Source organism: Charadrius vociferus, unplaced genomic scaffold (genome assembly GCF_000708025.1).
Source record: "Charadrius vociferus isolate BGI_N301 unplaced genomic scaffold, ASM70802v2 scaffold263, whole genome shotgun sequence".
NCBI classification, from domain to species: Eukaryota; Metazoa; Chordata; class Aves; order Charadriiformes; family Charadriidae; genus Charadrius; species Charadrius vociferus.
Window position 1 is genome coordinate 847,959 of NW_009647769.1, and position 11,689 is coordinate 859,647.

The window sequence follows — 11,689 nt, forward strand, 5'->3', positions numbered from 1 at the left end:
CAGATCCCCCCTCAGTCTTCTTTTCTCTAGACTAAAAAGACCCAAATCCCTCAGCCTTTCCTCATAAGAAAGATGCTCCAATCCCCTAATCATATTTGTAGCCCTAGTGGGCTCATCTTTCCGCTGATTTGCATCAAATATCAGCTCTTTTATCATCCAGTTTTACAAGGAGATGTTTATGGAACCTTGCTGTTTTGGCCTGGCTGCAGTGCAAGAGCTGTTTTTTCCCCCTCTTACTACGCTGAGCAGTTTCATACCCTGCATGTGCTCCCTTTGAGTTCATTAAATAGGAGTCAAGATGAATGATTTTTGTCCAGTCATGTTCTGCATATCTGACCATATTACTGAGCAGTTTCATAGCCTGCATGTGCCCCCTTTGTGTTCATTAAATGGGAGTCAAGATGAATGATTTTTGTCCAAAGTCATGTTCTGCATATCTGACCATATTCTGGGATGCTCTGAGCAGTGGCAAGGTCATTATAGAAAACCCTTTTCCACTGGGTTCAACTCAATAACCCATGCTATGCAAGATTCGTGTATCTTAGGAACAGACAACCACCAAATCGTCTTGATCTGCAGAGGCAGTGTGATATGTTAGTATCAAGAAGAGGCGGATACTCCTTCTCTCCCTGCCTCTCTGTTCTTACCACTGACTGAAGCATGGGGTTGTGCATTTTTTGTTTTATTTTCTCCATAGGAAAACGATATCTGCCTTCTAGACAACAATAAATTAAGACAAAGGTTAAAACAGCTTCAAGACTTGCTTTACTTATATGAACTGCAACTGAAGGACATCCTGGAGAACACTTACCATAGAACAAAAAGTGGGCTGTTCTCAGGCAACAGGAGCGTGCAGCATGAGACGCTTTTACCCACAACCAGTGGAAATTTGATAGTCTATGATCAAGGTACAGTTTGCAGTAGCGTGTGTGGAAATTTCAGCTTGCCAAAATGTTTATTTCTCCCTGCAGTGTCCCATGTGATGTACTTTATTTCTGCTAAAAGTTTTAGAATGTTTAAAGTGGATTGTGTTTTAAAATGCAATCAGATACATAGGAAAGAGAATGGCAGACTGGTGGCCCTGGTACCAGCAGACATTCCCCGGGGCTGGAGTCAGTTTACCAGCTTTAGGCAGCTGCCACTCAGGTAGAATGCAGACGCCTGCAGCTGGGCTTCTCACCTGGGACTCTGGTCCCAGAGAACAGGCACCTCTCAAGCTGCTCATCAGACCTGCTTTAGACATCTGCTTCAGGAAGATATGGGTCTTGCTCTTGAAGAGCCCTTTTCCCCTGAGTGGTTTATGGGAGCCCAGAGTGCCTGGCCCAGCTGCAGGCATTGAAATCTGTCTGGGGGAGCTCAGCCTCCCTGCTCCTTGGCTCCTCCATCATTTCTGTGGTGCATGCTGTGTTCTTTGGTGTCGCTTTGAGAACACTGTCATAACTGGAATTGTGGCCCGTGGCCAAGATTTTAACCTTTGTGGGCATTATATTGAAAGTGTGAAACACTGATGTCCTGAAAGGCACTCTCCTCATACAGCCCCGGTAGAGCTGGCCACAGGAGCTTAGCCTCTTATTCTAGAAATTTTGGGCCCCAATCCAGTCTGAAGTACAGCTGAGGTTACCTTCCACATGGAAATTAACTTCCCTGTGAAAGATCTTGCTGACAGAACCAGTCCTGGTCCTGTGTCTCTCCTGTGCTATAACCCAGCAGTCTGGTTACAGCTGTCCTGTATCTCACTAAAGATTTAGCAGTGGTTCCCTCAGAGGGCATGGCTGTAAAGGCTCTCAAGCCTTGCTGCTCTCCATCAGGCCCAGCAGTTTGCAAACCAGCATTGCTGCTACCTTACTGAACTGTTTGCTTTGGCTTTGCAGGACTTGCAGAGCTATATACAGGCTGGCCCAGTGTCCTTGTCCCATACAGCCTCTCAGCAATGTCTTCTCTTGGCTGCACGTATCCCTTTGCTTTCCCTCCCATTTAACAAACCAATACCATTCTGCCTAGATTGCTCCGCGGTGTACAATCGGAGGAAGACCAAAAATGGCTACTACCGGATCAGGCCCAGAGCAGACCGAGAGCCTTTCCTGGCATACTGTGACATGTCTGATGGCGGAGGGTGGACCGTCATTCAGCGGCGGAGTAATGGCAAGGAGAATTTCAACAGGTGGGTGTGTCATGGTTGCACCAACAGGGCTTTAAGTCAGGCCTCCAGCTCCCACCCCCTGTCCTGCGGCCTGGCAAGACCCAGAACTTGAGAAGCAGGATATGCAAGACTATATTTTAGTGATGATAATTCTTTGCATCAGGGCAATCTGGTGGTGCATATTGGTAGCAGGAGGCCGTTTTCAAAATGGACCTATAACACCTTTTCCATGGTTTCTCTGCATTTCAGTAAGCGTGTAAGTGTGTGGGTATTTGTTTTATCATTATTTGAGACTGTTGAAGACTCAAAATTGGCAGGTATCTGCTGCCAGCACACAAACTGAGACACATTGAACGTATTTTCTGTCCTCATACCAAGAATTATGTTCAGCGTGGTGTAACGTTTATTTCCTTATTCAGATCATTCAAAAAGATGCCAAACCACTGGTCCAGATTGTCCGTTATCTATGCAAAATCCCAGACAGGTGACTTTCACCTAGAAATCTCCAGGAGGAGAGACGCTTTGGTAGCACAGTAAAGAAGAAATGTCCCTATACAGATTGATTCACTCTCACAGCACGCACACTTTTAGGTCATGTCTAGTGTCTCTTACAGTTACTGCAGTCCACTGCAAAGCTACCTCAACTGGCTCTAAGCTGGCATGCCCGGAGAGTGGTAGCTACCTCACCATGGTAGTTCAGCTCTCAGCACAGGTGAATGAAAAACTTGCTGAAGAGGAGCGTTGACTAGTATGTAGGTCAGGCAGAATTAATATCCCTAACAACATGAGAGAGAGAATAAACACGGGGTTAGTAAAACTGGAAGTGATGATGCACAGGAAGTATATGTGAATATCAAAGATAATACATAAATAACAGAGGAGATTTTAAGAGAATGAAATGATGAGAAGAAAGTAACAGCAGGAGATTTCTCTGAGAAAGATGAAGCCAGAGAATGCTGATGAAAAGTGAGTACATGTCTTTGAAGGACAAGTTGCCACATCCAAACAGTGATCCTGCAAAAAAATAGAGGTGAGAGCGGTCAATTAATCAAAAATAGATTTAAATGGAGCAGGAGGACAAAGCAGACCCAGATATTTTCCTTTTAATTTCATCCGGACGTGTTTGTTTGCAGCTTCTATTCAGTTTCTGGTTCTTCACCATACCACATCATGCATCCAAGATTGTAGCATGTTTTAGACTGCAACATTAATTTCCAGCCGGGAGTGCATTTGAATTATGACTTGCGGAAGAAGAATATGAGATGCTTTGCTGAAGACCAATATGATGGCTGCTCCTTTCCCTTTCCGTCTTACTGACAACCTCATTCTGTGAGCACTGCATCTGGCAGTTTGAAGGTTTGGTCCCGATACATGTGTGCGCACATGTTTAGCAGGCGAAGAAGTCAGCTGTGAGTTGTATTTACTTCTAAGTCAGAGTGACAAATCTCAGCTCAGCTTGCAATGAATCAGATACTTTTAGAAAACAATGTCTAGAGATACAGCTGAAGTTTCACTTGTTACCATAGCTAAGTGCCACAAACTGTCTAATTCCCTTACATGCTGAAACCGATATTTGTATCTCACTGCAGGAAATGGGATGATTACAAACTGGGATTTGGGAAATTCCAGGGCAAGAATGATGAATACTGGCTGGGCAACGACCACATCTATGACCTGCTCGCTAGAGGTGCAAATATTTTCCCTCCACAGATTTCTTTCCAATTTGCATGAGATAGTTCATTTAACGGGACACTGCTTTTTGTTTAGGAGAGAGCTCATTAAAGATTGACCTGATGGACTGGGATGGAGAAAGACGTTACGCAGTATATGAAAATTTCCAGCTTGCGAATGAGCAGGTAAGAAATGGAGAAAGTGGAGATTTGCTTGTTTTATCTGTGAGGGTGGAGCATCTGCATCTGCAGCCTCAGACTTCAGTACCAGGGTTGTGATTACAGCTCTGCAAAACTCACCTGCTCTGGTTCGCTGGGATTCCTGGTTTGGCTGACTGCGAAACAGCCCTGGGAGGAGGGATGTGAGCCTGCGACTTCTTCCTCACAACCGCTGAGTGCCCAAGCCACCAGGTGACAGGATCACATGTGCTCTCTTGCAAATTCTGCTGCTGGTTCCCATGTGCATTTGCCTCCAGTCTCATGGGGATCACATGTGCTCTCTTGCTAACTCTGCTGCTGCACAGAGGGCAGCTCTCTGCTGCAGGGCAAAGGGGTTCCCCATGTGCATTTGCCTCCAGTCTCATGGTTAAAAGAGTCTTCCATGAGGGACGAGATAAGGGTTTGAACCTCTGCAAGGAAACTGAACCCTGTTCTCCTATTTCCTAGGAGGCTGTTTCAGGCTGTCACATAAAACACAACTACTGTAACAAACCTCTCTACAGTTTTAAGCAGCGAACTCTTGAATCAAAGCTTTGAAAGAGCAGTTGTAAGTTGCTGTCTTGAAGAGAAGTACCTGTAGCACTACACTTAGTGGTGAAAGCCCAAGGACAAAGACCCCCTGTATATTTGTGTTTGCGTTCTAGCTTTAGACGGCATCCTGCTCAATGCAGGTCCTGTTCTCTGCAGGCTTCCCTCTCTGAACAACACTTGTAAGTAGCCCGAATACCCAACGACTTAAGTCCCATTGCATGGACCAGTCCTAGTTCCAACTCCATCACTGCTCCAAAAATGTATGCATTACATTCAGTTTGCAATTAAAGCCTTCTTATTAAAAGTTTGAACATCTCGATTTAAAGCCTTACTTCTATTTTTTCATAAAGGTGGAATATGATGACAGAAAAAAGCACGCACCAGCAAAAGTAATCACACATCTCATATCAAATGTCTCTTAGTTCTATTAGCTGTGCGCAATGGAATTGTTATTCTAAGTATTCCTACCAGGACAAGGACATTTTAGCTAGAAATGAAACGGCTTTTAACTCTTGCAGGAGCAATATTCCTACAGGAGTTGTTCTAGCTGAACAACTGATGAGTTTATGAAGGCAACTACTTGGCACAGTTTCCTGCCAAGTTGTTCCTGATAAGCCAGGAGGAGCCTTCCAGAGTCTTGTATAGTTTATCAAATGGTTGTTGGAATGACAATAAAACCTGAAGCCCTTTGTAGCAGCAGCAACAATTAGCAATCCCTTCTGGAAGTTTAAATTCTGCAGTGTTCTACACTAGGATCATTAAAGCACGGGGCAAAAAGCCACCCGTGACTTCAACAGTCATGCCTTTGGCAGTGGATACAATAGCCAGAGAAAATTTGGTCTCAAAAATGGGAGGAAGGGCAGAAAGAGCTGGTATCAAAGCCATGTTTTACATATTCTTGCAGGACAATTACAGGTTATGGTTTGGCACCTATTCTGGTAACGCTGGCGACGCTCTGTCTGGTGGGAGCAATTTTGAAGATCAGTGGTCAGCCTCTCACAGAGGGATGCAGTTCAGCACATCCGACAAGGATCACGATCGATTCCTGGCAGGCAACTGTGCATTAGAGAACAAGGGCGGCTGGTGGTTTAACAGGTATGGAAAACAGTTGATTCCCCTCGGATGCATAGGGTGCGGGTGGCTGTACAGCCGAGCGGACTTGCCTGCCACACAACAGCCGGAGGCTGCTGTGTGCACATGCCACCTCGCACAGCCAGATCTATGTTCACACTTACAGACCCTCAAAGGAAAGCAATCTGCTGCTTTCATTATGGAGCAAAGCAGGTAAGTTGCATTTGTTTTAAGAAACTGAGCCACAGGTAAGTTGCATTCATTTTAAGAAAATGGGTCAGAATAAATGCATAAGGGGGAAATTACCTGGAAGTAAGTCCAATTAAAATTCCTTAAAGTGTTTCGGGTTATATCCCAGGAAGGAAAAGAATCATACCCACTGCAAGGTGAAGTGTGTACAAAGGACATTTCTCTATCATGGGGCATGTCTAGGGGGTGAGCTGCCCCTTAAAAGACCTGATGGTATGTTTGCTAGTTGGGCATATCCCCACACATCAACAGATTTAGGGTTCACCAGCCCTGGGAGCATGGACTCACCGCTCTCAGTTTTTTTCTGCTTTAGTGCAGGATGAGCCTCTTCTTTGACCAGTCCCTCATCACATACAAATTGAAATCAGTGGAGCTACCAAAATGTACATCAATAGTGGGATTCATCTTGATTAAAAGACATTTGCATTTTTAGGCGTCAGTATGTAGCTGCCTACACTTGAGCTAGAGCCTACCAAATGGCACTACAACCCTCCGTTTAGGCAACTGAATCATATTCCTAGTTAATACACTTGAAGTAGGCAAAAGGTTGAATTATCTGACCAGTGTAGGCATCTACTTTAGGATGACCCTCATACTTCTCTGGGTTCCACTAAATGAATTAACCAGATCTCCATAGGCTATAGTAGGACTTTAGATAACCAGTTCATTACCGGCAGATCTATCTAAGTGTCTGGACCTGTCAGTGAATCCCGCCCTGGTATTTCTAAATGTATGTTGTGTGAAAATTGTAATTCACTGTAATGATGCAATGTCTTCCCACACTAAAACTCGTCTCTCGTTACAAGGTGCCATGCCGTAAACCTCAATGGACGATACTACAGAACAGGAAGGTACAATGGATCCCATGACAATGGCATAGTTTGGTCTACGTGGCATGGGATGTGGTACTCGCTAAAATACTCCACCATGAAAATCAGGGCTCCGTTCTTTGTTGACAGTGAGAGTGGAGACGGTGAGAACAGTCAGGGCAGCTGAAACCTGCAACTTTGGAAAGAAAAAAAAGTACAGGCTGAAAAGAATTGTGTAAGTTAATAGCCAGCCCTCTGCTGCTGCCAGTCACCAAACTTGTACTGCGATAACTGGAGTTGCACCTGTTTCTACCAGCTGAAGCTAATGTCGCAAGTTGTTTGGGCACAGCCAGCAACAATTTAATGGAAAACATATGGATCTCAGTCATGGAGTAACTAGTTTTCTTTTTCAGCAATATTTTCAGCTCTCTGGACCTTGAATGATCAAGCATGTTGTTTTAGCTATCTGTACTCTTCAAGGGCTAAATCCTTCTCATCTTTATTTTAACCGTCAGTGCTTCAGTTTTAAGAATGTAAGAATAGAAACAACAAGGTGATGGGGAATTGGACTTCATCTGGTGTGCCGTCGTTACTGCTTTGTTCTAGATCAGGAGAATGTTTTTAAGCAACTCTCCCTATGGTCCCCAATTGCCACACTTCAGCTGCAGAACGCTCCTGGAGTGTGTGAAACCAAACCAGTGGATGGACGTGCTCCAACAGCTAACGTGCATCCAGACTAAGGCTATGTTGAAGTGAACCCCCACAACATGGACAGTGGGCTTCATTGCCAACTGCTTCCCTCCGCAGATCCAACTCTATAGCACACTGCGACACATTAATGCAGACAAAGACAAAGACAATGCTGCTGACCAGACTTCAGCCCCAGATTAAAATTAGGCAGATTTTACTAAATTTAAGATGAGCACAGATATTCTTAGGAGTTCATAAAATACAATCGTGATTCATTTGTACGTTCTCGTGTAATTTACCAGATGACTTTGAGTTAGCGAAGGGGAATGAGAAAGTGGAGAGTGACTGAACCATAAGGCACACTGCTTTCATTGTCTCATCGGAATGAAACAAAAGAGCAACACAAAAGACAGAAAGAAATGGAATACTGAAAATTTATTTTCCACAAGTTGTTAATAACAACAGTTAAAAATGAAGAGTAATATCAGCTTGATGCAAATCATTTAACTACCATGCTGTAGAATGAGCCTATTTTTTTTTTTCTGAATTACAATCATTCTTTTAAACTGGTAGTTCTTTTCCATTTATTTGCTTTTAGATCCATACATACTGTAGTTTGTATTATATATCCATAAAGTGTGAAATAAAACCATCTGAGTAGGACTTAACATTTTGTATCTGGTTTTCAACACTAAGAACTTGAGAAATATGGAAGAAAATCTTGAGAAAGCTCATAGTACAAGAATTTCATTCTTTTGGTGTCGGCTCTGGTGTCCTGGGTAGTTTAGAGGGTCTGCAAGGTAAGTTTAATTTCCATGGCTCAAGTTGTCCAGGAGACAATGCAGAGACATGTGAACACTCAGTGTAAAATTGGTTTGGTTCCTCTGCTTTGCCGACAGGTGAACCTTGTTCTCACTTCTTCCTAGACATCCCAGGGAACCCTGTTATCACTTCTTCCTAGACAGCCCAATGACTGCGGATGTGAACACCGGAGCGCAATGGGCCAGCAACCCCAGGAGCCGTGCTCCAAGACCGCACCGCTGCCCTCTCCCCAAGTGCTGGCATGTACCCACATGGGACAAAACTTGCACCTACATCTCTGAAATGAGGCTGCCCTTGTGAAGAAAGGGCTGCAAACACCCAGCACTTACTATTTCCTTTCTGGCTGCTATTTCTGTACATCACTACGGTAAATCTCAGTGCAAGGTTGTAACTGCACGTTGTGAACATAAGGAACCACTGTGCACACGTTATAACCATGTGGCCACTGATGCAGCGCTGAGGGCAGTAAGGACAATTTTTGTCTAGGCAGAAGACACAGAGAAATGTGAGTGAAGTAAGTTCATGCCTTGTGGTAGATGATGCTCAATCCCACTCTTCAGCAGAGGGTGAGGGAAGCAGGGTAAAGATTACAGACTAGTGATGCTCAACTCTGCATGCTGGAAATCAACTACAGCACCAAAGGGCCAGCGTTATTCGTTTGACAGTTCATTACGCAACTGATAACCCACCTGATAATGGAGTATCAAGCAGAAGATGAAGTCAACAGGGCTTAGTCAGACAACTCCTACCCAGTCCAGTTCCCCAGTGAGCAGTGAGTGATGTAAAATGCAGAGTACGGAGCCCGTTTCGCCCTGTGACAATATAGAGAGGCAGGCATTATAGATGGACTGCCTTCAGCCAGTATCCGTAAGTTAACAGCGTCTTTTTCTCTCTCTGAGAAAGAAAAAGGGGGCAAGACCTGTCAAGCTGGGAGGGAAGGGGTCTGACTTGCTGTCTTAGATGTAAGGCGTATTTAAGGAAGTCCATCTAACGCATTACAGTAGCTGTTGTGAATGTAGCCCAACAGAGACGAGGTTGCAGGAAGCAACATCTGGCTTAGAGTGAGGTTTCCCCTCCTCTGCCCTGCTGAGACATGGGGAACCCCCTCGGAGCCGCAGAGGTCGCAGGGCTTTGTGCAGGACCCTGCAACCCCCACCGCAAACCCTCGGAAGTGTTCCAGAATCCTCTTTATCTTAATAAACAGGGTAAAATCCCACTAGCAGAGTACTTATTTGACCTGAGGGGCTACCGCCAAGCTCAAATCACTGCCACTGAAGGTTAGGGAAATGCTCGCTGAATGTTGCTGTGCTGTACATTTGATCTCCCATTTCTCCAGCGTCTCCCGCGCTGAGAGGCTCACCAAAGCTGGCAGTTGATATTGTAGCACTGTAGGTCTAAAGCTGACAGATCACTGCTTCAGGGCGAACGCGCTTCACGCGGCGGAGTTTACTCTAGCACAGGGCTGGTGAGTAACCTGAGCAGCAACTGCTTCGGAGGTCTGATTTCCAGCTCATTTAAGTCAATTTAAAGACTCGTTACATTTGATTAGCCTTGGATCGGTCCTCAAGCAGGGACGTGTTCTCAAATGCTTTGAACAGCATTTCAAGCTGACAGTTTATACGAATGCTTAACTGGTACAAACGCCGCGCTGAGCCGAAGGGCTGAATGTCAACAATGTGGCATGCTGGTGCAGCTCCTGGGAAGGAGGGAGCTCACATCACCCTGCGAGTCGGATCCGGTACTCCAGCAGCAGCTGCAAAACATCACCCATCAAAAAGGCTGTTCAAACGGCGAGGTTTGACTCTGGTGGCCAAATGCTGAGCATCTGGCTGTTCCTAGGCTGCCACAGCAAACCCTCCTGCTGTGCGCCTGTCAAGTTACCTGTGCACGCTCTGGATGCTTCAGTGGGGTGCCATCAGTAACTGGCTAACGCACAGCCACGCTGCTCTCCCTTTAAAATTGTTGTTGGTTTGGACAAGAAAAAAAACAAAACAACAAAGGCATGGGATTGGGAAATCTATCTTTCTGCTCAGAAAGCCAGTTTTGAGACGGAGAGCAGCCTATGGCCAGAGAACTGAGAACACGCTAATTTCTCCTTCATACCCGCAAGGCGGGTTAAAGGGCATGTAGGGTTGGGCTCCTTACGGGACAGTTGTTTTAGGACTGACAGTCCTCTGCCTGAACCTACCTTCTCTCACTCCATCCTCCACGGGCAGCATCTCCTCTTTTCTTGTTGCTGCCCAACAGCATTCCCCTGGTCCTTGCAAACTCCCTGAAGAGACGGTTATCCTAACAAATGCCAAGCAAAGCCTCTGACTCATTCTCGCTGGCTCGAGCCCTGTCTCTGTCGTCAACTGGGGTTTCAACCCAGCTCTGAATACTTGCAGCAGTGTGTAATCGCCAGTTTGTGATCTCTGGTTTTAAAGCACGAGCAAAAAAAACCTAACATTAACTTTTGTACTTCACCATAAGGTTCTCTGGGAACCACCAGACGTTGTCAAGCCATTTTATTTTTTCTTTTTGTTCGCAAAACACATATTCATCAAATAAATTTGTTGCTTGCTGGTTTTGTTCATAATTTATTTTGAGCTTGCTGTGGTAGTATTATTGTGAATTTACATTAAAAAAAAAAGTTTAATAACTTTTGATTAGGGAAAGGATGGGTGATTCAACAGTTCTCTCAATGCCTTTTACAGGTGCTTAAATGCTGCAGTAACATTTCTGTGAGGACTAAAATTTGATCATCCATTTTCTGTGCCCTCCCAGTAGCATGCCCTTTTCTACGCATTTCCTGCAAATATTTGTACATTACTGTTTTGTTGGTATAAATATCAGCAGAAAGAAAATATCAAAGTCTCGAATGATGGAAAATGCCCCTTCAATTTTAAATTCACTCCAAGTATTCAGCATCATTTGCCCTTTCATGCAACCAGCTAAAAGAAACGCCACCATATGACTTATTTGAGCAACTACGACGAATCAACACAGTTCAATAATGACTACCAGAAAAACGATGAAAACTGCTCACAACTTGAGCTTTGTGTTTTCTAAATGGGAAATGACTCACTAATTAGGACAGACAGTTGAGGATATTGGACATCGGATACTTTAGGACATCATAATCTACTAGTACACGGTCCACAAGGTGAGAAAGGCTACATCAGTGGCATTCATCATGTATGATGCATGAAACGTGACTGCTTTACACAATAAAATCTATTGGCTATTCCTGTATCACACCTTCACTAATACGTGCTTTTCCAGGGTATTTTATGTGTATTGTACACACATATATACAAAAAACAACGTATGGAAGCACTTCCCAGGAATTAGACAGGAATGTGTTCCCACAAGTCAGACTTGGGGCACTATTCCCTCCTGCTCCGTGTGGAGGGAACACGATTCCCGCTGCTCCTTCCACCAGAAGCCAACGGATTCTGCAGATCCTGTCCCGCACACGCCCCTCCTGCAGGGCTGCAATGAGTCAC

The 11,689-nt window shown here is 44.7% G+C and overlaps 1 protein-coding gene across 1 annotated transcript in view; it reads left to right on the top strand.

The window, feature by feature from the left end:
* LOC104284093 (fibrinogen-like protein 1) overlaps positions 1-6,876 on the top strand; it is a 10,136-nt gene extending 3,260 nt beyond the window's left edge. The window contains exons 3-8 of the mRNA XM_009882379.1: positions 698-908; positions 2,002-2,161; positions 3,730-3,827; positions 3,908-3,996; positions 5,465-5,655; positions 6,687-6,876. Of these exons, the coding sequence (XP_009880681.1) occupies positions 698-908; positions 2,002-2,161; positions 3,730-3,827; positions 3,908-3,996; positions 5,465-5,655; positions 6,687-6,876 (939 nt within the window). The remainder of the gene's footprint in view (positions 1-697; positions 909-2,001; positions 2,162-3,729; positions 3,828-3,907; positions 3,997-5,464; positions 5,656-6,686) is intronic.
* The last annotated feature ends 4,813 nt before the right edge of the window (positions 6,877-11,689 follow it).